Source organism: Anolis carolinensis, chromosome 1 (assembly GCF_035594765.1).
Source record: "Anolis carolinensis isolate JA03-04 chromosome 1, rAnoCar3.1.pri, whole genome shotgun sequence".
Lineage (NCBI taxonomy): Eukaryota > Metazoa > Chordata > Lepidosauria > Squamata > Dactyloidae > Anolis > Anolis carolinensis.
This window is the reverse complement of record NC_085841.1, coordinates 266688700-266716675: the sequence shown is the minus strand read 5'-3', so window position 1 is coordinate 266716675 and position 27976 is coordinate 266688700. Positions and strand designations below refer to the sequence as shown.

The 27976-nt window shown below is 38.9% G+C and overlaps 1 protein-coding gene and 1 long non-coding RNA gene across 2 annotated transcripts; one reads left to right on the top strand and one right to left on the bottom strand.

Moving 5' to 3' along the window:
- Positions 1-3118: 3118 nt before the first annotated feature.
- Positions 3119-24004, bottom strand: mrpl23 (mitochondrial ribosomal protein L23). The gene is made up of 5 exons (XM_003214759.4): positions 23848-24004; positions 17617-17739; positions 14459-14541; positions 11521-11594; positions 3119-3909 (listed from the first exon to the last, which is right to left on the bottom strand). Exons 1-5 carry the CDS (start codon positions 23862-23864, stop codon positions 3745-3747), a joined length of 462 nt encoding a protein of 153 aa, XP_003214807.1. The 5' UTR covers positions 23865-24004; the 3' UTR covers positions 3119-3744.
- An 83-nt stretch (positions 24005-24087) lies between these two features.
- Positions 24088-27758, top strand: LOC134295366 (uncharacterized). The gene is made up of 2 exons (XR_010001909.1): positions 24088-27178; positions 27265-27758. It is a non-coding gene; the product is annotated as an uncharacterized LOC134295366 (long non-coding RNA).
- The last annotated feature ends 218 nt before the right edge of the window (positions 27759-27976 follow it).

Genomic DNA, 27976 nt, shown 5'->3' with positions numbered 1-27976 from the left:
TTTCTTCTCAGCCCTTTAAGACACTTTACATGCATGAAGGATGACTAGAGGCTTGCACATGAATATGTAAACTGGTTCTCTTGAAAGAAGCTGTGTTTAAAGTGATGTAGGAAAACAGAGAAATTTATTCCGTGGTTGTTAGCCAAGTCAAGAGCCATTTGCAGACATGCTTTGAATACCCGGTGATAAGCCCTTATTCTCATTTGTATAAAGAATTTTGATTCTGTCTCCTACCCAGTTGGGATAAGGACAATATCATTCCATTTGCAGCAACTTGCCAAATTCATAATTTCCAAAATCAATATTTACAACTCTCATTTTTTGGTGCAATTCTTAAAACCAAACCCACAAAGATAGTATGAGTTACAATATGCAAAAATATGCATATTTTAATAACCACAATATGCCGAAAGCACACTAGAGACCTTATCACATGCCCCCCCCCCCCGCCTTTAGCCAGTACACGTGGCAAAATGGCAGGCACTTCCCCCATCACATGGGGGAAGCATTGCCCAACTGGGGAAGAAGTGTGAATCCTGGCTCAGAAGTGTACATTCCGTGCCAGTTAGGGGCAGGGCCTCTGCCGGAGGTGAAGAGATATTGTGTGATGGACTGCGTGTCCATCCATCCCTCAATAGGCTGGCAAGCATTCTAGGATGCTTAAATTGGTATGTGTGATAAGGTCCTAATAAAGAGACAAAGAATATATATTGCACAAAAATGCACACAAAATTGCATATACAGTAGTACGAGAATTACCAAATTATATTACCAACATGCAATGTAAATTACCAAATGAAATATAAATACATTTTGGTCCATACATTTCTTTAAAAGTCACAAACTTGTGTAGAAATGAGGCAGAACAAACTGAAACGTGGAAAAAAAGAAAAAAAAAACAGCAGTTTGAGTTTCCAAACAAGATGATATGGAAGTTACTCCTATACACATTGAATGAGACCTGATGATGGCAAATGATCTTTCACAGTTTACTACAGCAAAGTCTAAAGAGGCAAAGATATCAAATAAACTGGACCAGACATTTTCAATGTATTACAGTCAAAGAGGTCCTATTGCATACTTTCAAAAATACTGCACCACTGACTTCATTCTTGAATTCAGGGCTATATTTACTATGATAGGAAGGGATAGTTAATATGCTTGCCTATTTGTACAAAAGTAAATGAAAATGACAACACACATTTGTGTATATTCATGTTTCTAGATATACTGTCTTTGCATCTGAATTTTTTTTGTACTAGAACTTTTTATACCTGCAGCAACAGTACTTTTTAAAAAGAATAAAAAAGGGTTATCCTCCACAGAATTAACTTGAAGGAAAGACACATCATCTATTCTGAAATACAAATTGCACTTCACTATTTGGAAATTTTCATATATTGGAGGCAAGGAAAAACAGGAATGGAAACAGTACTATTCTCACCCCTAAAATTACCCTCAAAAATAGAAACTCTGCCCACTCTATGCATTTTTAAAAAGCTATTTGTAGTTTACATGCATATATGTTTTTTCAGACTGAGATCCAAGGCACTTTGATCTGTTCTGTACCATCTGGACAAACCAAAGCCTAGCAGTTAGCAACAAATATTGATTTCATTGTTTAATTATAGCTTCCAGGACACAGTGAAGTTATATTCAGGTCCTTATCAAGTCGAAGCAGAATGCTGTTGTAGCATACTTCAGGAATTGAAACTAGCAACAACATTCAATAAATGTCATCCCCAAACAATCTCCACTCCAGCCATCCAGGCTCCTGTATAAAACCTATGGGTGTAACCAAAGCAAACTTTTTGGGGCTTAATATTCTTTGCTCATTGAATAGTCCCTTCCACCACCTTCAGGTCAGAATCACTCTTTATATTAGTATGTTTTCTTTCTGACATATGTTCACCTGAAATAGAGTTTATATCTTATGTAAAAATGAAAACTAAAGCAAGCTGTTGATTTAGTTTCATTTTCCTATTACATGTGGTCTAGGAGAAATTTGCGGTAATTGAATTCCCAGGTCTAAAGCCTTGCTATAGAGAAGGGAATGAAGGAAGACAGATGTTCTCATGACGCTAAATATCAGACGTTGGGTATATCTTTCTTCTATCTAAGCTGAATTCTTAAAGTTTGTTCAATTCAAAATAAAGGAAAATTGAGGCATTCCTTCCACTTATTATTTGTGAAGGAAAAACACATTTGTAAAGTGAGGTTGTGTGAATTAATACTAAAGGTCGTGTCCCGGTTATGAACAAGATAGTTTCTATAGGTTTGTTCTTAAGTTGAATTTGTTTGTAGGTTCGAACAGGTACATTTTTAAGTATGACTCCAGATATACACATATATGGGTTCCCTAATATATAACCACTTTTTTTTTCAAAATCCAGTTATCACAGGGACAGAAAGTGAGGGGAAATCTTCTAAACAGGGCACAGACAGCAAAACAAACGCCACAAAAGAAGAGTTAACAAACCTTCTTTATACACACACACACACACACACACATACATAAAGGAAGGGTTGTAATAAATAATAATAATAATAATAATAATAATAATAATAATAATAATAATAATAATAATAATAAATGTGCCTTGACCAGTCTGTTTTTTCTCATTTTGTTGCATACTGAGCAGAGGCATAGGCGGTGTTAAACTAAAGAGATCTGGTGAAAGCAAAAACTCATGTTTACTAAAATACACTGCTGGTTGAAGTAGTAAGATATACCTCTGGGATATCCAACCACAGACCACTACATCTGAGCTAGTGTTTCTCCAAAAAACAACAGAGCTAAAGTTCCACACAGAGGCTGGTTCCTGATTCACTGTCGATTAAAAACAGACATGTGAGCCAGAAAGCAGAGAACAGAAATGACCCCCACTCCCATGAATGAATGAATGAATGGATGAATGGATGGATGAGCAAAAGGGGGTTAGGCTGATTGGGTAAACATATGCCTAGACTGGATCTAAGCAAAAAACAATCCTTCCTCTGAATTTGCTGGAAGTGGCTATCACATCTGAGATAAAGTACAACTTCATACAAGAATTGCAGAATCTCTGCATATGCTATTACGCAGGTATTTGAGAATCAACACACAAATGACCAAAAATAGGGAAGGCTAGGGTCTTTTATTGGTGTAGGTTCCACTGGTACATTGACATGTTTTGAAGCTTCAGATATCTCTTTCAGACTACAAAGACATGCAACTTCTTTCTCAAACAAAGCACCATTATCCTTCTAAATGGATAACCGTGTTTTTCCAGAAAGACTGTGAAACAACAACTTTAGTCACTCTAACAAATGAGAGGTAACCTGCCAATTTGATTGTTATAGTGCCCCCACAATAGTAAACATCAGACTCATTTTATTTTGCCTGTGAATGGAATTTCATCAACCTATCCAAAGCTGGAAGAGACAAAAAAGATGATCTGGATAGTATACCCCTTATATGGATACAAGAGGACAAGTTCTGTTTCACATATGAAAACATGATGATCTGAAAATTTAAAGTACTAGTACTGATTTACCCCTTTTTATGATTTCAAACTTCCTTGCTAACAACAAGGTATTTGCTACCAACAAGGCCACACAGCCTGAAAGACATACAACAACCCAAGGTATTTTTAATTGGCTTTTGAAAACGGGATGGAATATACTGCAAAATGTGCACCCATCTTAGATGTAATGATTAAAATTTCTCAAAGCTACCTAAAACGAAACAGCATGTTTATTCCATCAAAGTCCAAACCAGCGAGAAATTCCCCCTTGTCTCGGATCATCTTTCTGCCTTTGCTTCTCATCTTCCATAAATTTCTTCTGGATGTCTTCAAAAGACCCAGGTTCAATGGTTTCTTCTGTTTCTGGAAACAAGTCTGGAAACTGAAAGGTCTGTCCCCCAGCCTAAAGAAAAAAACAAATGTTTAATTCCATTAGTAGCTGCAACACACTTTGGACAGTTGTGCGAAGTTTCAGCTGGTCCAGCTCTACTGCCAACCTCCATGTGATTCAGCAGAAAACTGAGGAAGTGAAGCGCCAAATACGTACAGTCTGCTCTCAGTATTCATTGGTTCTGCATCCACAGATTCAACCAACCATGGCTTGAAAATATTAAGATTTTTTCACCCCCCAAAAAACCCTTAATTTTGCCACACACTTAGCTAATGTGTAGGGACACACTGATGTAGCCTCCCACCACTTCACAGGACCCCAGTTTCTCTCCAGCATTTGTTTGAGTTCAGCCTGTCTTACTACGGCATTGTATATAATGACAATTGTGTGTCCACAGATTCTGGGATCCACAGAGGATCCTACAACTGAACTCAATGAAGGGCCAACTATATATGCATATATACATACATGTGTGTGTGTCTGTGTAATGAGCTCAACACAGAGACATAAACAAGCTTTAAATGATCCCTCTGCATTCTTTCCTAGCAATCTTACTGAAACAGCAGCTGGCTCAAAAATGAACTTCATGTTTAAGTGGAGCTTTAGATTTGGGATTAGCTGGTCACTGTCTGACACTCTCAACACTGTGATGCACTGACTCCCGCCAAGCTGCAAACTAAACAAAAGGCAGATAGGGTAAACTCCCAGTAATTGTACTCATGTTGATGCATGTGTCCATGTAGGAAACAGAAATATGGTACAAGTGTCTGTTGTGCCATCTTAAGAAGTAATTCCCAAATCAACATTAAAAGCAGCCCTTAACTATACAGAAGATCAAGTTTTGGAAAGAGAAGTAGTAACTTATATCTGCACAACATCAGCAGCAAGTGTGAGGCGATTGCGTGGATCTAGCTGAAAGTTATTTGATCATTACAGAATGTTATTCAGCTTCTGAGGGAGAATAGAGAAGCCTTAAAGAACCATCACATTTTCATATAATGACTACCGAAAGACAGCATTTGCAAGGAAGTGGTGGGGGACAGCACAGTGCTCCTAAGTGTCTAGGTAGTCTGGACACTCACTTATGGGTTATTGTTGAACTCATCTCCAATGAATCCATCAACTCAAAGGATAGATCCAGTCCACCCCCAAGCAATCAACTGGAAAATAAATGATTGACTCGACAACCTTTTCCTGCCAATACTAATATATTTTGCCTTCCTCTAGGCTGTTGGGTCTTGAAACCATTTCCAGCTTGCCTCTTTCCTGTCCATTGAGAGAATGGCTATCGCAGTGCAATCAAGGAGATTCTAGCCAAACAGATGGAAGGAATAACAACTGAAGGAACTCTGGAATGGAGACAGGTGAAGAATACATCAGGAAGGTGCACTTTCATGGATGTTTCAATTGTCTATAAAGAACCTTTCTTCATTATGATACAATATGACCCCCATATCCTATGAAGGATACCCATGGGTACCTGAAACTGTGGATAATGGCAAACACTTTATACTTGGACTGGAAGCATACCATGGAATCACAGTGGAAGGGCTAGAAAGACCCATAAACACTTCCAAGATTTTGAAGCATGGATAAGTAAATCTGTGGATATCAAATCTGTTGATAAAGGGATCTGACTGTAATTACAAAATGAGGGGAAGACAGCTACAGTTGAAAAAAAATCAATGGAGATACAGCTCAATGATCTTAGGGATGCTTGTGTACTTGTTAAAGTATTGTCCGTAAACCTTTTAGTGCCTCATAGGCTGCTGAGCAACAGACTGAAAAAATGACATACTAGGTAAAGCTTTATACTGATATGGAATAAAAAGTGATTTGTGTAATTCACGTAATTCCTGAAATGCAGCATTAAAATTTACAGCAATCATTCTCCATAATGAAGAACATTACTGCCAACACAGAGCATTGCCACAGACTCAATGTCTCCCATTTGGAAAACAATCATCAGCTGACCTTTTAGCTTTTATTTAACAGCAGGAACCTATTATTCGAGGATAGCATTCTATTCAGTTGACATTATCTCTTTATTTTTCCATATTGTGTGCTGTGTTGACAACCTCATTAAAATCAACCCTGTCAGCTTTCCATTCACCTCAGGTAGAAGATCCAGTATAATAAAATTATCAGACAATAACATGGCAGAGAAATATGTGTTGTAAAAATAATGTCTGGAGCTATTTTGAAACTTATTTTTAATTGTTTTAGTTCACCCGAAATATCTTGGAAAGAAACAACATATTAAACTCAGAAAGCACAAGTATTTTTTGCTGCCATTCTACAAATCACATTTTGCTTTATAAGCTAACCAGCTTTTTTCAGTTGTCAAAATAGTGGTTATTTGTTATTATTTTGGAATGAGAGTATGTGCAAGACATTTAGGTCAACAGAAGAGTAGGTAAATTATTCATTGTGTTTGTTGATGCACTCCAATATAACAGGTCTTGTTTCCTAAACTTTCGCAAAATATATTAATTTATGGGATGCCATAGCATTTAATTGAATGCATTAACAGGAGATGGATTAAATTATCTTTGAGGTGTCTTCTTATTAGAATTAAAAGGAACTAAGTCTCAATGTACTACGAATGATCATGAAAAGTTCTAATTCTGATCCAGAACAGTTCTGACAAACTCTGGTTAGAAGCATTTGTTAAACTGCAATTCCTATAAGCCTTCATTAGCATACTCAAGGAAGGATTGGCAAAGGGGATTATTGGAGCTGCGGTTCAACATATGGATGACCACACAATTCCCATCTCTGATCTAGCTGGCACAGTCCCTATATAACTTGATATCATCTTCACCTCTGACTGAATACTGCAATCTACAAAAAATGTAATTTCTTGACATTTTCCAATAAACTTCCATTAGGAAAGACCAAACAACATTCTAATAACTGTTCTATAGCCTCAAAGTCTCTTCTCCTGGAAGACTATGCCTGGACGTTTTCTAGAAGTCACACAACATTACTTGTTTGTTTTGTTTAAGGGGAAAATCTGAAGTGGCTATTTTATTTTGGTGGTTATTTTATTTTACCTTAAAGCAGCAGATGCCTGTTTTATTTCTAAGGGATCAGGCAGGGTAGAAACCTTTTCAAAATATTACTAAAACAACAAAAATAACTCCAACATCTCACCAAGGGCAACATTGGAACACCATCAAGCAATGTTTGCATGGTTGCCATCTGCCCCCTTATACTTGCATGTACAACGTGGTCATTGAGTGGTGTTGCTACACATACTGGGACTGGGGTAACTGCCAAGCAGAGAACTGGGAGGCCTTGTCTACCATAGACACAGCCTTTCTGTCCTCAAAGGGCAAGGATACGGCTTGCAGTGATGAGCCAAGGTGCCAGTCCTTGCACCTTTCTTCTACATTTCCAACATTTGTCACTACAAGTAGAGCCTGAAGGCAAAAGAATTTTGAGCAGATGTTTTGATGAATTCCTACATGTTTTCCATCCTCTTTTTGTTTTGTTTTAAGGATGAGGGCATGGAGAGTGCTCAGACATGACAGTGATACTCAACAAAATACTCTTTCAGCCCTCCGATGAAAAGAGCTCCCAGGTCCCCTTTTCAAGGCTGGGCAAAATTAAATCATGAGCAGAAGTCAATCTGTATCTGGAACCTTTTAATAAATAAAAGTCAGTGCAGACAAGTTGGCTCTTTCCACCTCTTGTTTTGCCGAGAAATGCTGATCTTGGCTGTCAGCCAGACAGGCTTTGAAAAAGCCAAGACATTACATTGAACTCTCAGAACTGAAAGCCTTATAAATCCTCCACAATACCATGCAGTAATTTTGCACTGGTCAGATTCTCAAGTGTTGAAAGCTTTATGAAAAATAGTCACCATGCATGTTCAGTAGCTAATGTGTCTCGACCATTTTGTAATTTCAGCCATATCCAGGAATAAAGATCTATACAAAGACCCTGCCTGCTAGCATACCAAAGGCTTAAAAACAAAAACTCGTTTCAAGTCAGATCATAAGATCTGCTACTTTTACAAGTATTTGGCTGTGTATAGAAAAATCCAGAATTAACTGAAATTCTTCATTTCAGTTAATATCTATAGTTACTTGACATTAATCCCTTTAAAAGTACATGCTGCAAAAGAGGGAGATATGTATACAAGAGGGTACATTTTGCTCTTATGTGGTCCTAGCAAGCCATAATTGACAAGAGATGGGCTGCTGTGCTATATGCCAGCTGGAATTCCCATTAAGCCATCAAGGGCACTTTACCAAAACCAGTATTTAGGGAAGGGATGGCTGTAACTCGGTTTAATTCAGGGGGAAGCATGTCAGCTTTTCCATCAATGGAAGTTACGAGTTCTACAGTAATTTGATGAGTAACAACTCTGTATCAGAAGAAGCAGGTTGCAAAAAATGGATGCAGGTGGCAATGTTGTATGTAGCCTGGGAGCCCCTTCTCCTATGTTGAAGAATTCAGTGAACCACTCAAATGTAACAGGGTTCTTAGTACTATTCAGCATGGCCATTAGCCTCCAAGTCATCCACTTCAAGTGATTTAGCAGCAGTATGCATCCATAAGTACACCAGAGTTCAACAATATGAAAAGGAGAAGAAATTCAAGGCAAAGAACAGAGGTCTCGAAGGCACAGAAACTTCTTTCACAAAGATAAATAACCCAGCTCTAGCTTTTTGAACATGAGGAGAAAGCAATAATTCTGTATCATAACCAAGGTAACAAAATGTTTTCTCCTTGGGAGCGTAGGGGACATCTCAAGAACAGACTGAAACTACAGAAGGTGAGACTGACCACATACACAAATTTGAGGTCATTTGTGATGGGAGATAAATACCACCTGTGCCGAAAAACCTTGTTTGCCAAGTCTGGAGAAGTCTTCAATCTTCACAACAACTCACTTCTCGAGCATAAAAGTCTATTCTCTACTCTCACCCATAGAACTGTATGTTATATGATGTCCAACACATCAACCTTTTCATCTTCCAACTCTTGAATGCAATGATTAATGAGTGCATATTATATTGCATAAGTTGGCCTGGAAACCAGAAGCTGATGATTTCCAGAGTAGGGAAATGTAACTGCTGCCTTCAAGACAAAACAATATTTCTCTGATATATAAGAACACTGGTTAGTGACAAAACTAATGCAAGGAAGAATAATGCTGCCACCTACTGATCCTTTGTGGCAGCCAGCATGAAAACCATCCCAAACAGATGGTTTCCTTTCAGGATTACCTGAAACTTGCAACAAACATGAACTTCCTCGAACTCTGGATTTGTTTACGTCAACCAACGGGTGAATTGGAGGATGAAGCTTTGAAAAAGGAAGGCAAAGAACCTCTGAATGACCAAATATTCTGAACTAATTCTTTCTGAAAATGATACCATAGTATAGTAGGTAAACAGTGGACCAAAGGCATGGGCAAGGGTTTATGCTAGAACATCCTGCTCACCTACGTAAAGAAAGTCTAGGTGAGGCTGTTGATTTAGGATAACCACCTCTGTTTGAAAAAGCACAGTATCCCAAGTAATTTAAAACAGAGCCTTGAAATGTTTTCCCTCTCACCTCATTCAGAAGTAATATTAATTTTATGTAATATTGAATTACAGGTTACCCAGATAGAAAAACATAATAGAAACTTTCAGGGATTAGCAACTGATTAAAAACTAATCAGAAGTGGCTTCTGGGGAAAAACTGGCTATTACTTCAAAGGCTTCCCATGAGAAGCCAAAGAAGGCTAGTCATTTTGTATAATAGTGGCAAGAAACTTTTGACCCTCCAGATGTTTTGGATTTCAACCCTCATCAGCCCCACCCTGCACAACCAGGGATTATGGGAGTATGAGATAAGGGATTATGGGGGTTGAAGTCCAAAACATCTAGAGGGCAAAAAGTTATACTTTTCTGGTTTATAACAGTATCAAGGCCAACCAAGAAATGTTGAACAGATTAGCAGAAACCAAATAAAATTGGATATAAAATGTTCCTTTCCTCTTTCAAAATGTTATTGTGTGCATATGTCAAAAGATAGTTTTAAAGCCATTACAGATGCCATAAAGATATAATGGCAATGCCTTAGGGAACAAACAGATGCAGACAGGTCACAATACCCAGAGGGACTTCCATTCTGCACTGCTAAATCAAGCTTAAAAAAAAGGCAGCAAAAAAAGTTAAGTGAAACCTTTAAAAATTAAAATATGATTGACCACAATTCAGAAGTAAGAACGTGAAGAACTCCAAGAACGCCCTGTAAAACTAAGGATATTTCCAGATATGAGTATTTCCTTCTCCCAAATCTCCCAACCTTCCTTGAATGAAGGAGAAAGCTCAGCCTTCAGTCACACTAAGCTTCAAATTAAGTGCATGGAAGCATGATTTCTCACTACTTCTGAAGCCTTATGAAACTCAATACATTCAGCTCTCTTAGGAGTCGGTCAGTGACAACTAAAAAATTCAGCTAATCACTAGGGATACCAGAAAAATTAACAAGGTGTATAGAACAACAACTACCAATATTACTACTAAATTTAAATTAATAACTTCTTTTCTTTTAAGGTTTCTGTGTTAGTGACTGCCAAGGGATCAGAATCCTACAATGTGACAGACAAAAAGAACCTACTCAGTTCTGGAAGAACTCAAGACAAATTAATATATCAATTCACCATGGGCCCATGAGCTAAAATACAAATACAGAAGCACATAGGAATGGATGTCCAGACTGTAGTACCAATTCCTGCCATCCTGTTACCACAACAGCTACCATTTGATTTATTACTCCAATGGCAAAAAATTGCCTGTGGGCAAAGGTACCTAAAAGTAATTTTTACTCTGGACTGGAGTAACTAAACCCAGTCTCTCCTCTCAAGAACATAAACAAACAAACAAATGTTTGCTTTTTAAAATTATTTTATAAAGATTTAACAGGAAATTGTACTATGGGAATTACAAACATTCTGTGGATTTATCTAAAAGGAGTTTATGAAGTTAATTATTCCATTTATAGAATTTTCTGTTTTGAGACTAAGAGTCTGTAGACATTATTTGACAAAAGGAAAGGTAGTGGCTCACCACACCCTGAAGATACAAGAACTAATGGGAAACTTCAAAAACAAAACAGAACAGTATTACAGAATTTCATAATATCTTGTGAAGTCTGGAAAGAAGTCGGTACTAGTTTAGTATTTTAGTCCAGGTCACTCAAGAAGCTTTTTCTTGAGCAATCTTACTGGGCCCTTTTGTTCTGATAGACAGAGAAGATCTAACTTGCAATATGATTAATACAAACAGAGAAAAACTTTTCAGAACTTGAAAATGGCTTTAACCAGTTCTCATAATTCACACTCTCTCGGCAACAGATTCCTACAGACTCAAGAGGACATATCTACTTATCGGAATAACAGCAGCCATGCCAATTCAAACCAAATGCCTATCTGTCTGTAATCCTATTTCACACAGCAGCCAAGCAGTAGTATTCAGTGCACTTTAGACTAACCAGTGGCATCTCAACACACACATATGTTTATACATACAATTCAGAGGATGAATGCAATCATCCTGGCTAAATAAATGTCCTCCAATATCCTTCCTTTTCCAGCTTGAAAAGAATGCAATTACTCACCAGTTGTACATAGGCAACTTTGTAGTCTGGCTTCTTGATTGGTCTATTTTTGTGGTCTCTCCGCTTGTTTGAACCTGTTAAAATAGATTAAAGCTTTTCCTGATTTTTCATAAACCAACCATTGCCCTCTCCCCTTCCTTGCAAAGGGTCTTTCGGGTAAGATAAGTTTTTATTTGTGATGGAGATCAGCCTTGTAGTTAAGGTAGGCATATTTTCATGATACTCCAAAATGGTTCCATGGCTATTTCCACCCAAATGTAGAAAACAACAGTTTCTTCTTTTAACCTTCATTCAAGCAGAGTATTTTCTGTTCATGGGAGTATTACAAAGTTGTGAAGCTTAGATATAACCAAGGATTGATTTCACATGCTTTGTATGTCCTAATTGCAAAAAGTCTAAACACACACACACACACACACAGCTCCCCAAAAGGGGGCAGATCTACTGACTACCAAAATATGTCACTTCTGCTTTTCAGCATCATAGTTTACCAAAAAATAAAACAAACAAAAAACATGGGTTTCTCTCTCTTTTTGTCTTAATAAATTTCATTGGCTATGGGAAAATGAGCCCATAGGGAAAAAGTAAAAGATTTTCTAGAAAAGATTCCATGCCAGATCATTTTTGTCTAAAATATCTGTATCTATATCTCATATACAAACATACAAATGGCTGAAACCCAGATACTCAATTAACAGCTTTTCAAGTGACAAATATCACAAAATGCTGCTGTAGGTTTGATTAATTCTGTGTGAATTCTGCAACAAGATTTTGAGGAGCTAGTGAGGATGAGTGGCATGCAGAATCATGATACTGATAAAACACAGAACATACAGAACAATTTCAGCTAAATTTCCATTTACTTTTTATTGTAATTTCTCAGTTCCTACTCTTTCTGTTTCCTTTCTTAACTTTAATTCTATTTCTTCTTTAGTTATAAGTTTTCTGATGTTATTATTTTGATTTGTGTGAATTTGATTACGGCATTGAATGTTTGCTTTTTTGTATGTAAACCACCCTGAGTACCCTTGGATTTATACATAAAGTATTTATTCCACCCACCTGACATCACTTGACTTGCAAGCAAAGCCAGCAACTAGTGGCTCAAGATTCTAAAGAAATTAAGACATCAAATGCAAATTGATGGTTAGCAGTGATAAAATTCATGGAATTGCTATAAGGATTAATAAGAGTAACACAAACTAGAAACCTGTTTAGGGCTTTTGCACAAGTCCTGTTCACCTCTATTGGCCTTGGCAATGGTTATAGCACAAAAAGCTTTGTGTGTGTGTATATAAAATTTTAGTTGGCATTATGTGTTTTCAAGGCATTTACAATCTACTGCAGGGTTTTACTGGCAAAATTTGTTTGGCTGAGAGAGAGTGACTTCACCAAGGTCACCCAGTGGGTTTCCATAGCAAAGTGGAACTGCAGAGTCCTAGTTCAACACTCAACCCATTAAACCACACTGGCTTTCATGTTTTCTTTTATTCAATTAATATGTTTTAATGCAGATTTTGTTTTATTGTTTTACTTTGTTAATTGTTATGTACACTAGCATGGACTAACATCACCTGGCTGTGGCGCAGCTGGTTAGCAGCCAGCTGCAATAAATAATTACTGACAGAGAGTCATGCGTTCGAATCCAGCCCGGGGCCCCGTGAGCTCCCGACCATTTAATAGTCTAGCTTGCTGTTGACCTATACAGCCCAAAAGACAGTTGCTTTATGCAGGGAGGCTAATTTAACTAATTTACAACACCATAAAACCTTCCAGCAGCATGTGGAAGAATGAGGAAGTACTCCAAATGGACTTGGTGTCACAAGTGGCTGGAATCGAGCATACCCTCCTGAAACCAGAAGCTGGAATGTTAAATTGCTTTTTGTCTGTCTATATATGTCATGTTGTCTAATGGCATTGAATGTTTGCCATGTATATGTGCATTGTGATCTGCCCTGAGTCCCCTTTGGGGTGAGAAAGGCAGAATACAAATACTGTAAATAAATAAATAAATAAAATAGATTCAATTGTAATCTTCTCCAAAAAGTGTCAATTGTATCAAAGTAGGTCGGTTTTTCAAAATCCTAATTATCTCTATTGGACTATGCTGAAAGATAAAACAACTTACAACATTTAGTAGTGGTGGAATAATTAAAAATGAGTTTTGGAGTATTTTCTGTTCTTTTGGAAATTCCAATATAATGAAAGTTAGATAGTCAAAGACTTAACTTTAAATGTTGAGACCTCACCTACTTGCTACATTATTTATAATTTATTTCTCTAATTTATTTATTCCAATCATTTTACTTTTTTTCTTTCTTCGCTTCAAAATCTAAAGATTTCTATCTTCTTTAGCTGATTTGCTTTTTAAATTAACTTTGCTGTATTTATTCTGTATGGCTGGCTTGTGCATATACTATGAATATTGCTCAATGAGTATTAAAGCCATTTCCCTTTTGTTTTTAGTCTACTGTGATCAATATAGCTAATTTATTTTTTAAACAATTGAAGAAATATCAGCAATAGTTGGAATGTACTGTCAGCCTTCCACATTCACTGGGATTAGGGGAGGAATACTCTGCATGAAACTGGGAAAACAGCAAATAAGAAACAGTCTTTTTTGTACCTGAGAGAAGGACCTCTGCTTGAGGCTGACCACAGAATCACTATGGAGGAGCTACAAATGCACATAAAAGTGCCCTCTCTGGGAAACTGTAGGCCCTTCAACAAGGTCCAATTTACAAAGAAACTGCTAACACCTCAGTGCATACTTTTGTTGTTTTCCTTATTGTATAGAATCCAATAATTCCTAGCAAGCAATGGTCTCTCCTAATGAAGAATTTTGAAAGAAGGAAATATCACTTAAATGAGGAGTTAGTCTTTTTTTTGAAAAAAGAGAAATGTACATATTCTTCTCATGGAAACTTAAAAGACTCACCATGCTGTATCCTGGTTCTTATAGCTGCCACAGGGATACTATATATACTTTCAAGGTAATCCTTCAGTTCCACTCTGGTCATCCTGTACCAATTACAATACAGGCAATTAAAACAAGAAGAAATAATGCATACATTTAAATTTTAGGAAGGTCAAAAGAGATAGACAGGGAATCATATAAGCCATGATTTTTGAAGATAAGTATTGCTAGAGGCGGTTAATTGTTCTAATAAAGAAGTAATACATAATGCAAGCTTTTAAACCAGATAAGACAACCCAGGAGAAAATATTTAGCCTAAAATTATCACCACCACCATTTCTTTCCTTTAGGCATTAATGTTTCGAAAACTTCCTTGCTGAAATGAAATGTCTTCTCCAGCTAAGAGACAGTCAACAAGGAGGATATGGAGTCTGTACTCCCTTAGAAATAGCAGGCTTATGATTTGGAGCCAATCCTGTTCCTAGATACGGAAAAGGATCCAATTGCTTCAATTGGCCAGAATACCATGACTAAGGTTCAATCTGGAGTAATTCAATTTGATCATGGTGTAGTGGTGCCACTGGAGTACTCTAAGAGCCACCTCTGGGCTCTATTCAAAGTGATGGTTCTGATACTTAAGAGGCCTAAATAGCCTGCACCCAGAATATTTCAAAAAAAAAAATATCTCTCCCCTGCCACAGCAGCCTTCCAGAATATTCAATTTCATCTTTGAGAGGAGGGAAGTTTCTCTGCCACTACTTGTACAACAGCCAAGCAACCATAAAAAAGTATTTTGGGTTGCAGGGACTTTAGCTCCACCATTGTCCATTTTTAGGCAAGCAGTGGAGGCAATCTGTCTTCAGCAGACCTTTTTAGAATTTAGATTTCCTGACCAGAGTTTTTACTGCTGTTCCTGTTGTTTGTCTGTTTTAGACAATAACTTGTTTTTGTCTTCTTTTTTGTTATTGTGAAGCTGCTCTGCTGATTTTTCACGGAGCTGTTTTGCTTCTTGTATGCCACCTTGAATGCTCCTGTGGAAAGGCAGGGTGGACATCAAAGGACATTTACACTACAACAACTGAGGTCCCAGAGGGCCCATTCCAATCACACCATGACACAAAAATTCAAGCAGCAATCCTTGCAGCAAGTCCAGGACATCTGCTAGAACATGACTTCAGAGCAAATCTTAGCCACGTTAAAGAACAGCCACGGGCAAAAGTATCACACTGATTAAAATAGCACTGAGTGTGTTTACTTTAAGCAAACTACCCTTGTTGGCTAATAGCTATTGGCACTTCCAAAAACAGGCTTATGACATGCAGAACAAAATTCCACATTCTTGCTATTTCATCTAATGCTGACCACAAACACTTTTATTTTGTAGCATGCCCTACTGAAATCAGTAGTTTACTTTCAAGAAAACATGGCTAGAATCACTGAACAATAGCATCCTATGAGTGTCATGTAAGAAAAAGGCTTCCATGTTAGCTTTTGATGGCAAAGAGAAATTTAAAGAGCTTTTCAACTGACATAAAGCATTAATGTACAGAACTCACACTTTAGTTTCCATAAGAATATTCACACTGAAATACCAGTTCTTGCCCACCTCTCTAGAGTCTAAGCTGATCTTGCTTTTTTTAAAATGCTCAATTTCATTCCTTACAATGATTTTTACCCCACTTTTCAGAACATAAATACTTCAAAACCACTTTACAGCTAATGTTAGTGTACACTATTGTATGTATTAATTTAGAAGATGAATGGTCCTCAAGACAATGTATAACAAACTACTATAAACAGACACACCCACAAAGTTTACACTCACAAACTTTACACCTTCCCTCATATGACAAAAGTGTGGAGATTGTTCCACATCCCAGGCAAAATGCCAGCAGGAAAACCCTGGAGACTTAATGACACTGGAGGGTACCATACCCCTATGTCACTCAGCCATTCCCATTCCCCACCAGCCTGCACTCTTGAAGCCTACTTCCAATCTCTGTTCAATTTTTTTCATGGTTCCCATTCATCCCTTGCCACATCTAGACAAAAAATAAGACTGGTCAGCATCCCTTTTTTCTGAAAACCATGTGACTTATGGTAAGCAACATTTTGACTTTTATATCCTGAAGGATCTGGTGAAGAAATAGTCTTTCACATTTGCTCAGGTTAGGGTACAAGATCCTTATGAAAGTGAAAATGCAACAAATAAAAAATATGCTTTCTTAAAAAAAATCTGAAAGAACACCCACTCTAGGAATCTCTAGGTGCTCCAGAAATACCCTATGATCAACATTGACCAGAAGTTGGCCATAGAGTCACACTGGAGGAACTAGGGTTTCTTAGAGAGAACATATTAATTAAATCTGCAAATGTGGAGGCCCAAGTGAATCAGATTTGTTAATGAAGTAAATGTGTCACAAGTGATGCAAAGTATTACTGTCCAAAACAAGAGAGTCCCCTAAGTATTTTGGGTCACACCAGTAGAAAGTAACTGAATTCTTCTGGAGAAATGTTTTCCTCACCCTCATTTTAGTGGAGATTCTGCAGGGATTAAAGCAGGGGTTCTTAACCAAGGGTCCCCATTTGAGGTCTGTGGAAATATTGTATGTGAGCTGAAGAAATATATACAATATATTGTGAACTTAGTGTGATTGTTATTTTCATGTAACTTGTTCTAGATGCAGTGGATAACTGCCTGCAAAAAAGTTGATAAGGATGCCAAAGATGGCTTTAGGATGCCACAGGAAAACTCTAATTTCTAAATGTTTGCCAAAAATGACAATTTGAACAGAAGTTGCACCAGACATTGAAATAATGGAAAAGTTGTACAAAGTAATTTTGAATAATTCTAAAATTTAATTTAAAGACATGACAATGTGGAGTGCCATGAAAACTATCTGCCACTACATTCTGAGAAAGGATCTGTGGTTTTTGCCTGACTGGCAAAAGGGTCTGTGGAACAAAAAAGGTTAAGAATCCTTAAGGGGATACATATGTTAGAATACTCTCTCCAATCTACCATATTGTACAGCCAAGAGGGAACAGTCATCTGAGATCGGGGTACTGGGCTGTGTAAGTGTTGGCAAGGAAAGTTCTTGATCATGGACTGGGACACTCTGGGGATGCAGAGGTCATTCTGCTGAACAAACAAACATATTTTCCCTGTATGTACTTACTCCATGGGAATGCGGAATTGCACAGTATCTTCTGGTTGTGGAATACCAGGCCTCACCAACGTTAAGAAGTAATCTGTCCGAAAAACCCGCAGTTGAGGATTTCCATACTGGTATATGGGATAACTGTAGATAAAAAGGAAAAGAAACAACAACTCAGAACAATACACTAAAGGTTACAGTTAGCTTTGGAAAAACTTGCTTAATCCATTCATTACCAGTATGTTAAAATCAAATGGTCTAAGTGAAAATGTTTTAAATAAGCATGCTCTGTAGTCTTATCCGTATTTCTCAACAAAAGTGAACATATTGTGTTCACAACAATCTGATATGATGCCACAAGATATAGATATCTCACAAACTTCATTGCCTGATTGAATTTATTTTCTATTGTGCAATGTATTACAACACAAAATGGCAGATACAATCAGCCATCCGTATCCATGAATTCAATTATCCACTGCTTGAAAATATTACAAAGAAAAGAAGAAATCCAAGAAGCAAATGTTGATTTTAGCCATTTTTATCTAATGACACCACTTTACTATGCTGTTGTAAATAATGGGACCTGAGCACTCATGAATTTTGGTATCCAAAGGGGGTCCTGGAACCAATGGTAAAACCACTTCACCATGCTACTGAGACATGTGGATGGCACTTACATTTCAAATAAATTTCAGTGTAGTTTTTAACTTTGAATATTTTAATGTATTTTAACTGTGAATGTTTTAGTGCTGTTTGTGTTTGATTCTGTTTTAATATTTGCATATTGGCATATTTTAAATCATATGCTGATATTTTGTAGCAAGCTGCTTTGAGTCCCCTTTGGGGAGCTAAAGCAGGGTATAAATATTATAATAATGATAATAATAATTTAAAAAAATACAGGTGATGCTTGCTTTATAAATTACTCTCTTATTGTATTTTCCAGAATAAACCCTGATGTGTTGCTGTGAGTTTTCCGGGTTGTATGGCCATGTTCCAGAAGCATTCTCTCCTGACGCTTGGCCCACATCTATGGCAGGCCTCCTCAGAGGTTGAGATTACAACCTCCTAGGATGCCTGCCACAGATGTAGGCAAAATGTCAGGAGAGAATGCTTCTGGAACATGGCCATACAGCCTGGAAAACTCACAACAACCCAGTGATTCCGGCAGTGAAAGCCTTCAACAACACATTAAACCCTGATGCATGACTAATGTCTCTGGACCACTGTGACGATGCTGTAAATGGAGTTGGTAGCAACATCATAGGAGCATTACTGAGCTGAGGAAAGTGAATTGTTTTTTTTTTTTGGGGGGGGGGGTTGGTGGGTAAACAGTTTATTAATGAAATGTTACATAACAATCATTTTGAAATGTACATGCATATCTACATTAGTCAATCAGCCTGTTAATTCTAACACTGAGTACATATTATTATCTGTTACTCAAAACATATAGAATTGCTCTTTCTACATGTTATCCACTATTTTCAATCTAGGTTTCTACTCTTTTTTTAAAATAAATTAAATATGAGTTCACGCTAACATTCAAACAAAGACATACAACGTATTACACACAACAAACCCTGCACGCACCCAAAGCCCCTATCCCACATAAAATAATATAATAATAATATAATAATAAACTTTATTTATACCCCGCCACCATCTCCCCAACGGGGACTCGGGGCGGCTTACATGGGGCCATGCCCAGAGCAATACAATATAACAGAACATAAAAACAACATATCATAGTACAATTAAAACAATACAATAGATAATAATATACATTACAACAAGAAGTCAAAGAAACAGTAAAAACAAGGGCGGGCCGCATGAACACAAAGATAAAAACTCGGGGTGAGAGAGACAAAGGAATAAACCACAGGGAACAGGGACATATGAAAGTGGAACAGTCTAGAGCAGGGGTCCCCAAACTAAGGCCCGGGGGCCACATGCGGCCCTCCAAGGTCATTTATCCGGCCCCCACCCTCGGTTTTAGACTTAGGTTTGCCCTAAGTCTGAAATAACTTGAAGGCACACAACAACAACAACAACATTAACAACAACAACCATCCTAATTAACTTGACTATCTCATCAGCAAGAAGCAGGCCCACGCTTCTCATTGAAATCCTGGTAGGTTTATGTGGGTTAAAATTGTTCTTATTTTTAAATGTTATATTGTTCTTTCGTGTTGCGCATTGTAGATGGTAAACGGAAGCTCTTACGTGTGCCCATGAGCCCAGAGTCACCCTGCAGAACAATGATGCACCACTCAGATTTGCAGAACAAATAATACAAGGACTTTACTAATTCTAAGAGATCCAAAGAACAATAGTATTCACAATGGTCCCTCTGATTGCTTACAGAAACCCAGCAGTCATAAACAGTCCTTTTTCAGTCCATAAATCTGCTTCAGTGAAGAATACAGTCCTGGTTCTTCGTCCTCTTTTCCCAGTAGCAAACAAGGCCTCAGAAATAGCAAGGACTCTCTGAGTACAGAGCCATCTTCCCCAGGCAGTACTTAGTCACCACACAGACTCACACTGAACAAAAACTTGTTCAAACCGGTTCTCCAGCAGCAGAACAGAAACAGTTTCAAATCAAATTACAGGTCTTTGCAGGTTCAGCCAATCGGCTTCATGCACTTCATTTTCCAGTTAACACACAAATATAGCACAGTGCCTTTGCAAACCATAACATTTTGTTGGCCTTTTTTTTGCACTACAAATAAGACATATGCAGTGTGCATAGGAATTTGTTCATATTTGTTTTTAAACTATAGTCTGGCCCCCCAACACTCTGAGGGACCGTGGACTGGCCCTCTGCTTAAAAAGTTTGAGGACCCCTGGTCTAGAGGATAGATGTTGGAGGGGAGTAACAAAGGAATATATGACAGTTACTCTCCAAAAGCACAGCGGAAGAGCCATGTTTTTAAGTCTTTTTTAAAAGCTAACAGAGTGGGAGTTTGCCTAATCTCAATGGGCAGTGAATTCCATAATTGGGGGGCCACAGCAGAAAAGGCCCTCCCCCTTGTACCCACAAGGCGGGCCTGGGATATAGGCAGTGGCGATAAGAGGGCCTCCCCAGACGATCACAGAGATCGGGCAGGTTTGTGGTAGGAGATACGGTCACGAAGATAGGTGGGTCCCAAACCGTTTAGGGCTTTATAGATGATGGTCTGCACCTTGAATTGGGACCGGAAGATGAACGGCAGCCAGTGGAGCTCCTTAAACAAGGGAGTAGATCTCTCCCTGTAACTTGCCCCGTGCCCCTTCACCATGACTTCCAACCCTGAAGCACTATGAAGCCTTTAAGCCAATTTACCTATCCTTGTTAATAGTAACCCTAAATTCCTAATAGAACTCCTCTATGTTACTGACTCCTTATTGAGATATGATATGGCCAGCTTCCATGTTTCTAAAAAGTCCTCATTACTTTTGTTCTTCCTATTATTGGTAAGTTTGGCCATTAGCATATATTCCTGCATTCTTTCTCTCCAATCCTTTTTAGTTAAACCTTTTTCCCCTTTCCAGTCTTTGGCTATGGTCAATCTTGCTGCCGCAAAGCTATATTGGTATATTTCTTGGTCCTTTCGATTATTGTTTTCTCTATGTAGACCTAATAGACACAATCCTGGGCTTTTTTAAATCTTATTATGTAGCATTTTATTTGTCTCTTTAATTACCTTGTCCCAAAATGCCTGTATGGTCACACACGTCCACCACATGTGGATGAATGTCCCTTTCTGTTTCCTACACCTCCAGCAAATACCTTGTTGTGATTTATCTATTTTTGCCAATGTTGCTGGGATGATATAGCATTTATAAAACATTTTATATTGATTCTCCCTAACTGATCCAGATATTATGAATTTGAATTCTTTGTTCCATAGGTACTCCTAGTTATCCAATTCTATTGGCCTACCTAGGTCCTTGGCCCAGGATATCATTACTGTCTTGACTGTGTTGTCCTCCATATTGTAACTTAATATGTATTTGTATAATCTGGATATTAACCCTTTGTTTCCCTTTTCCCATATTCTTTCCAGTTCTGATTTTTTAGCTGTGAAACTAACCCTCATATCTTTTTATAGCTTTCATGCAATTGGTGATATTGAAACCAATCATTAATCTCCAATTCTTCCCGCCCTTTTAATTTCCATTCTTCATTTTCTCTAATAAGGTATTCTTTATATGTTCTTGTTTCTACGCTTAAGGTTGGTCTTATAACTTCTAGTGGCCTCAGCCAAAAGGGTGTTTTCGGTTCCATACCTTTTCTGTATTTTTTCCAAATGTCTAATAGTCCCCCTCTAATTATATGTTTATTAAAGTCTTTATTTAATTTGTCTCCATCATACCAGACATATGCGTGCCAGCCAAATCTTAATTCATATCCTTCCAAATCTAATAGGGTCTTATTTTCTAATTTTATCCATTCCTTCATCCAGGAGAGCGCTGCAGCCTCGTAATAGGTCCTTAGATAGGGTAAGCTTAGCCCCCCTCTTACTTTACTGTCAATTAAATTTCGGTATGTTATCCTCGCTCTTTTTCCTGCCCAAATAAAATCTGTAATCTCTCTTTTCCATTTCTCAAAAAAAAATTATTCCTTTGATAATGGGTATATTTTGAAACAGGAATAGCATTTTGGGGAGTACCATCATCGAAAGTGAATTGTTTAAGACTTTCAAAAGACTGTTAACAGCATCCTTAAAAGCAAGCCCTATGGAGTTTGTGTCCTACTAGCTTTACCAAAGCTTAATAAAGGTCAGGACATTTGTAGTGCATTTACAGCCTCTGTGATTTCCAATGGAAATGGACTACCTGAGAAGACAGATGAACCATTGGAGTGATTTTCAGTGGGATGGTATTAAGAACTATAAAGAAAGAAGATGAGAAATTAAAAAAAAATGGAGAATGCCAGTCGGAAGGCTTCCTCACAACCTTGCTGACCCTTCTGGCTTCAGTTTGTTTCAAATGTCACAAAACTGCAACACTTAAAATGATCTAGTAGAGAAAACAATGTGTAATCTAGTCTGACTATCCTAAACTTTTTTATCATGTCAGAAGCGACTTGAGAACATACTGCAAGTTGCTTCTAGTATGAGAGAACTGGCCACCTACAGAGACATTGCCAGGGGATGCCCAGATGTGTTACCATCCTGCTGGGAGGCTTCTCTCATGTTCCTGCATGGGAAGCTGGAGCTGACAGATGGGAGCTCACCTCATCTTGCAGATTCGGACCAGCAACCTTCAGGTCAGCAACCCAACCCTCAGGTAAGCAGTCCAGCCAGCACAAGGGGTTTTTTAACCCACTGCGCTACTGTGGCTCCCTATCCTAAACTGTTCCCTGTGTTATCATGGAGGGTTCATTTGTTACAGTTTGTTTTGGACCAGGATGGATCCAATTCACATCTCACATCTACCCCCGAACGCAATGTATTTCCAATAAGAAATCAATGCATTAGCAAACTTGTAATTGGACATATGAAAAACAAACAACGACCAATGCATTAAGTGTATACATTTGAAAATAAAGACATATTTTCTAAAATGTAGTACACTGAGGGGAAATGCATCCTTTCCAAATCATGGGAGTTTTGGTTTGGTGAGGCCCCAGCACTTTTTGGCGGAGAAGGCAAAAGACCTTGTGAAACAACAATTCCTATGATGGGTTGCTGTGAGTCTTTCAGGTTGTATGGCTGTGTTCCATAAAGCCCGAAAGAGTCACAGCAACCCAGTGATTCCAGCCATGAAAGTCTTCGACAACACCATTCCTATGATCCTTTAGTATTGACCCATGGCAGTTAAAGTGTAACGAACTGCAGTGATTCCAGTGTAGATCAGGCATGGGCAAACTTCGGCCTTCCCTCCCTCCAGGTGTTTTGGATTTCAACTCCCACAATTTCTAACAGCCTCAGGCCTCTACCTTTTCCCCTTCAGCCGCTTAAGGGGCTATTCACACTGCACAATGACACCTTGACAGGAGAAACACTTGAGAAGCTCTCTGCCTGAGACTTCTAAATGCCCCTGCCTTTAACTTCTCGGGGATTCCATGGGATAGAATCATGCCTGGGAAAGCAGGATCATAGCGCTATAAGGCTGCAGTGTGGACGCCCTGTAGCTCGACATGCATTCCCTCCCCCCTCCCCCCTCCCCGAAACCTGCAAAAGGAACCAAAGCTAAAAGGACCCGAGGAAGGGCTTGCACCAAGCATGGAACAAGAAGGAAGACTCCTCCTGCGCTACTCACAGGATCCGCCTGGCCATCGCAAACCCCGGCCGCAGCTTCCTGAGGAGGACATCCGGCGAAGGCGGAGCCTAGCGACGAACCCGGAAGTGAGATACAGTCTTGGAGTCTCTATAATAAGTCTGTGAAAAGGAGGCTCGCCATCTCTGCACGCCTCTGAGTTTTGGAACTTCAACTCCCAGAAGGCTCAGCTGCCTCGGCCAGTGATCAGGAATTCTGGGAGCCGAAGTCCAAAACACTGGGCAAAACAGAGTTTGGAAAACTCTAAAGTCTTTCTCAATAACTGAGGATAGGAAAGAGGTTCCTATTCGCAGGTGAAAATGCACAGAAGGGGAGGGGGATCCTCCTAACCTGGTGGATAGCCCTTCCTGTCCCTTTATTGATCCTTTTAATGTAATTTATTATCCACCAGCCTTGCTTTCACCCGGAAGGCATCCTAGGCTCACGTGCGCTTCCCCCCGCGTCGGACTGCATCTCCCACCCGCCTTCTCTAGCATGGCACATCCCGCGGAAAGGAGTGGCACACGTTTCCCATCCTTGCTTTATACGAGGACTAAGAAAGGAATTGGGGAAGCGGGAAAGAGTTTTTTCCCCCATAAGTTATTGATACTTCTCTATCTCTGGATTTATTTTTTAAGAAAGCAACACAGTTTCATCACGTTCTCTTGTGATTGTGAGCTAAAATCATTATGAAAACTATGTAAACTTCAGGGCAAGCTGAAAGATGGCGTCAAGCAGCCATTTAACTGCAGACCAATAAGCTATTCACCAACTTTGTTTCTTCGGCAAGAATGTAAGAAGTGAATGTTGACTCAGGGTGCATCTACACTGTAGTATTAATGCAGTTTTCTAGGCGCGAAGATGGCTGCAGACATAGACTTGGTTGTGCCATAGGTTTCTGGAAAGGCATTTTTGTTTTTGATTTCTGCCTGTGCAATAGAAGCATACAGGTCTGGTCATTCAACCACCTAGCTTGGTATTGTAAATTCTCTAGGGCTTCAGGCAGGATTCTTTCCCAGCCTTATTTGGAAATGCCATATTTTATATATTTATTTTGTATATTTAAATCCCTCTCCTCTAATTTGAGCGGTTTTGTTAGTATACTAGCTTTGCCCGGCCACGCATTGCTGTGGCTTAATGGGAATCCTTTGTTGGCCAGGTGGAATAGCAGTGAATAGCCTTGCAGTCTCAAAGCCTGGCCGTTTTCTGGTGTAGCTGGAGCTTTTTGTTGTATGAACGTAGAGGCATGGATGAGGGGTTGTGCTGCCAAGTTTAGTGTTTCTGGGATGTGTAGTTTTGTTGTTTTGTCCTAGGCCGAAATTTCATTACCCTTATATATATACAGTAGAGTCTCACTTATCCAAGCTAAACGGGCCGGCAGAAGCTTGGATAAGCGAATATCTTGGATAACAAGGAGAGATTAAGAAAAAGCCTATTAAACATCAAATTAGGTTATGATTGTACAAATTAAGCACCAAAACTTCATGTTATACAACAAAATTGACAGAAAAAGCAGTTCAATACGCAGTAATGCTACGTAGTAATTACTGTATTTACGAATTTAGCACCAAAATATCACAATATATTGAAAACATTGACTACAAAAATGGCTTGGATTATCCAGAGGCTTGGATAAGCGAGGCTTGGATTAGTGAGACTCTACTGTATATAGATTCTGATGTCCTCTATATGATGTTTATTATGTGACGTGCTTTGTTATGTTATGTTTTATAGGCATTGAATGTTTGCCGATCTTTTTGTTCTACACCGCCCTCAATCCCTTTTGGGAGATAGGGCGGTATAGAAATAAAGCATTGTTGTTGTTGTTGTTAAACCTGGGATTTTCTACTTCTGTTGTACCATTCAGTAGTGACCTTCCCCTACAATCTTTTTCATAGCAGCTGCACACTGGGGAAAATATTTTCATTTGTTTATCAACATCTACCAAGATCAGTGCTGGGCTGTGGCACAGGCTGGTTAGCAGCCAGCTGCAACAAATCACTCTGACCAAGAGGTCATGAGTTTGAGGCCAGCCCGGTGCCTGCGTCTGTCTCTGTTCTATGTTATGGCATTGAATGTTTGCCTTATATGTGTAATGTCAGTCCCCTTCGGGGTGAGAAGGGCGGAATATAAATACTGTAAATAAATAAAATAAATTATGGGCTAGTGGCCATCAGCGTATATGTGAACATAGGGGTTTTTTTTATCCCACTTTACAGTCACATGTGTCATTCTGATATCCATTTCATCTCCTTGGAGAGATCCTATTGGAATTTTTGGTATTCCCTTTTTGTTTGACAAAACCATACAACCCTCACCATGTCCACAGAGGAAATGTTTCTGGACTTTGCATGGATACTTGAGACTGCAGATAGTAGCAAACCCTATTATTGAGAATAATTCATACAAGGGGCCCTAAGTGAATAAGTGAAACTGTGGATAAGTAACACATGTTTATTGGTTCTGCAGATCCAGGGGTCCCTATAGTTCAATGTTGTAAATGGCAAACCTGACAACCTTGCTATCCATAATAGAAAGCCCACATCGGCTTTCTGTTCCTTAACAATTTTCAGTTGTAATTCCATCACAATTACATTTCCTTAGGGCCATTCAGTGAGTAACTTTTGTCAAAGGCCTTTTGGAAACTAAGACTGTAAGCAATTTAGTAGGGTCCAGTCCATCCTGATGTTTTTCTACATCCATCTGGAAAATCAGTTAACTCAGTAGCAAATAGCTAAGCCTTCAAGAATTTTAGAAAGAATAAAAGCTCTCAATGTGTCATTATGTTCAATGTATGTTATGATTGAGCCTCATGGCTCTGCTTCTGGCAGACGTGGACGTAAGACTCCTCGAGAGTCAGATACTCTCGAGGAGCGAGAAAGAAAGAGGCTGCGAGATATCTTTGCAGAACCATCTGACGAAGAATCTTTTAAGGGGTTCACGGAAAGAATGGAGGAAGAGCTGGTTAGCTCGGAAGAGGATGAGATGGATTGGTCTCGGGTAAGGGAGGAGTTGGGTGCCACTGGCAATGATGGGATGGAGGATGATTGGGGACCTTCAGGATTAGACCCATGGACAAGCTGGAGGAATGGGACGGGATCCACAGCTGGGGATGCTGTGGGGCGTAGTCAGAGGTGTTCCAGCTCTGATGAGGAAAGTGATGAGGAAACGCCCGGGTTAAGGAGGGCAGCTGATAGTGATGAGGATTTGTAACTGGCATAAAATGAGGCTTGGGAGCAATTGCAAATTGCGTTGGGCAAGGTAATCTGGACGAACGCTTGGGATCTGTGTGGGACGCTTTCCTGAAGACTGGTGTGTTTTCGTGTGCTGATACGTAAGTTGTTTTGGAATTTGGGTTCAGACGGCGGGAGGAATTGTGTGGGCTTTTGTTTGTGCAAAACCTCTGCTTAATCTCAATAGCTTTGACCTTCCGTCGTCTTCTTGACGGACGCCATCTGCTACTCTGGATTTACGGACTGAAAACTGACTACGGGCTCGCTTTCTCCTATTGGACTTGGAAAACTGCAAACGTCTGATTCTGCCTCTCGACCTTCGGAACGAACTGGGACTACGCTACTGCTTCAATCCTTGGCTGCTGAGTTTGTATTGGAAATTTGCCTTGCTGTGTGAAGGAGTGACTCCTAGTTACTCAAAACATAGTGCTGGCAGCAGAGAGGCATCTGCTGCCAATTAGTTGCATTCTTTTGAACTCTTTGTTTCCCAGCTTCTGTTTGTTTATCCCCAGGCTGAAGCAAGCTGTTTTGATTTTACCCGGATTAAACTCCGGTTTAATCCGGTTTATCTTTTGAACGTTTTTCTTGCCCCTTTTTGTTTTTAAAGGCTAAAGTTGCCTTGCCCTTGTCTTTTACGGGCATTTTGAGTTCTGTAAATCCAATAAACTCTGTTATCTTTGATCTTGTGGCGTTCTGTCCTTGACAATGTATGCTATGTTATTACACACTATTAAATCTCTCACTGAATTTTAATGGCAACTGGAAAAGCGGATTGACAATATACTTTATCTTTGTATTTTTAAAGACTGCGGCCATGCCAAAACGTATTTCTCAATGCTATTTAGTTAGAGCCCTACAAGTCTCTGTTTCATCTCAGGCATTCCAACAAATATTTTCTG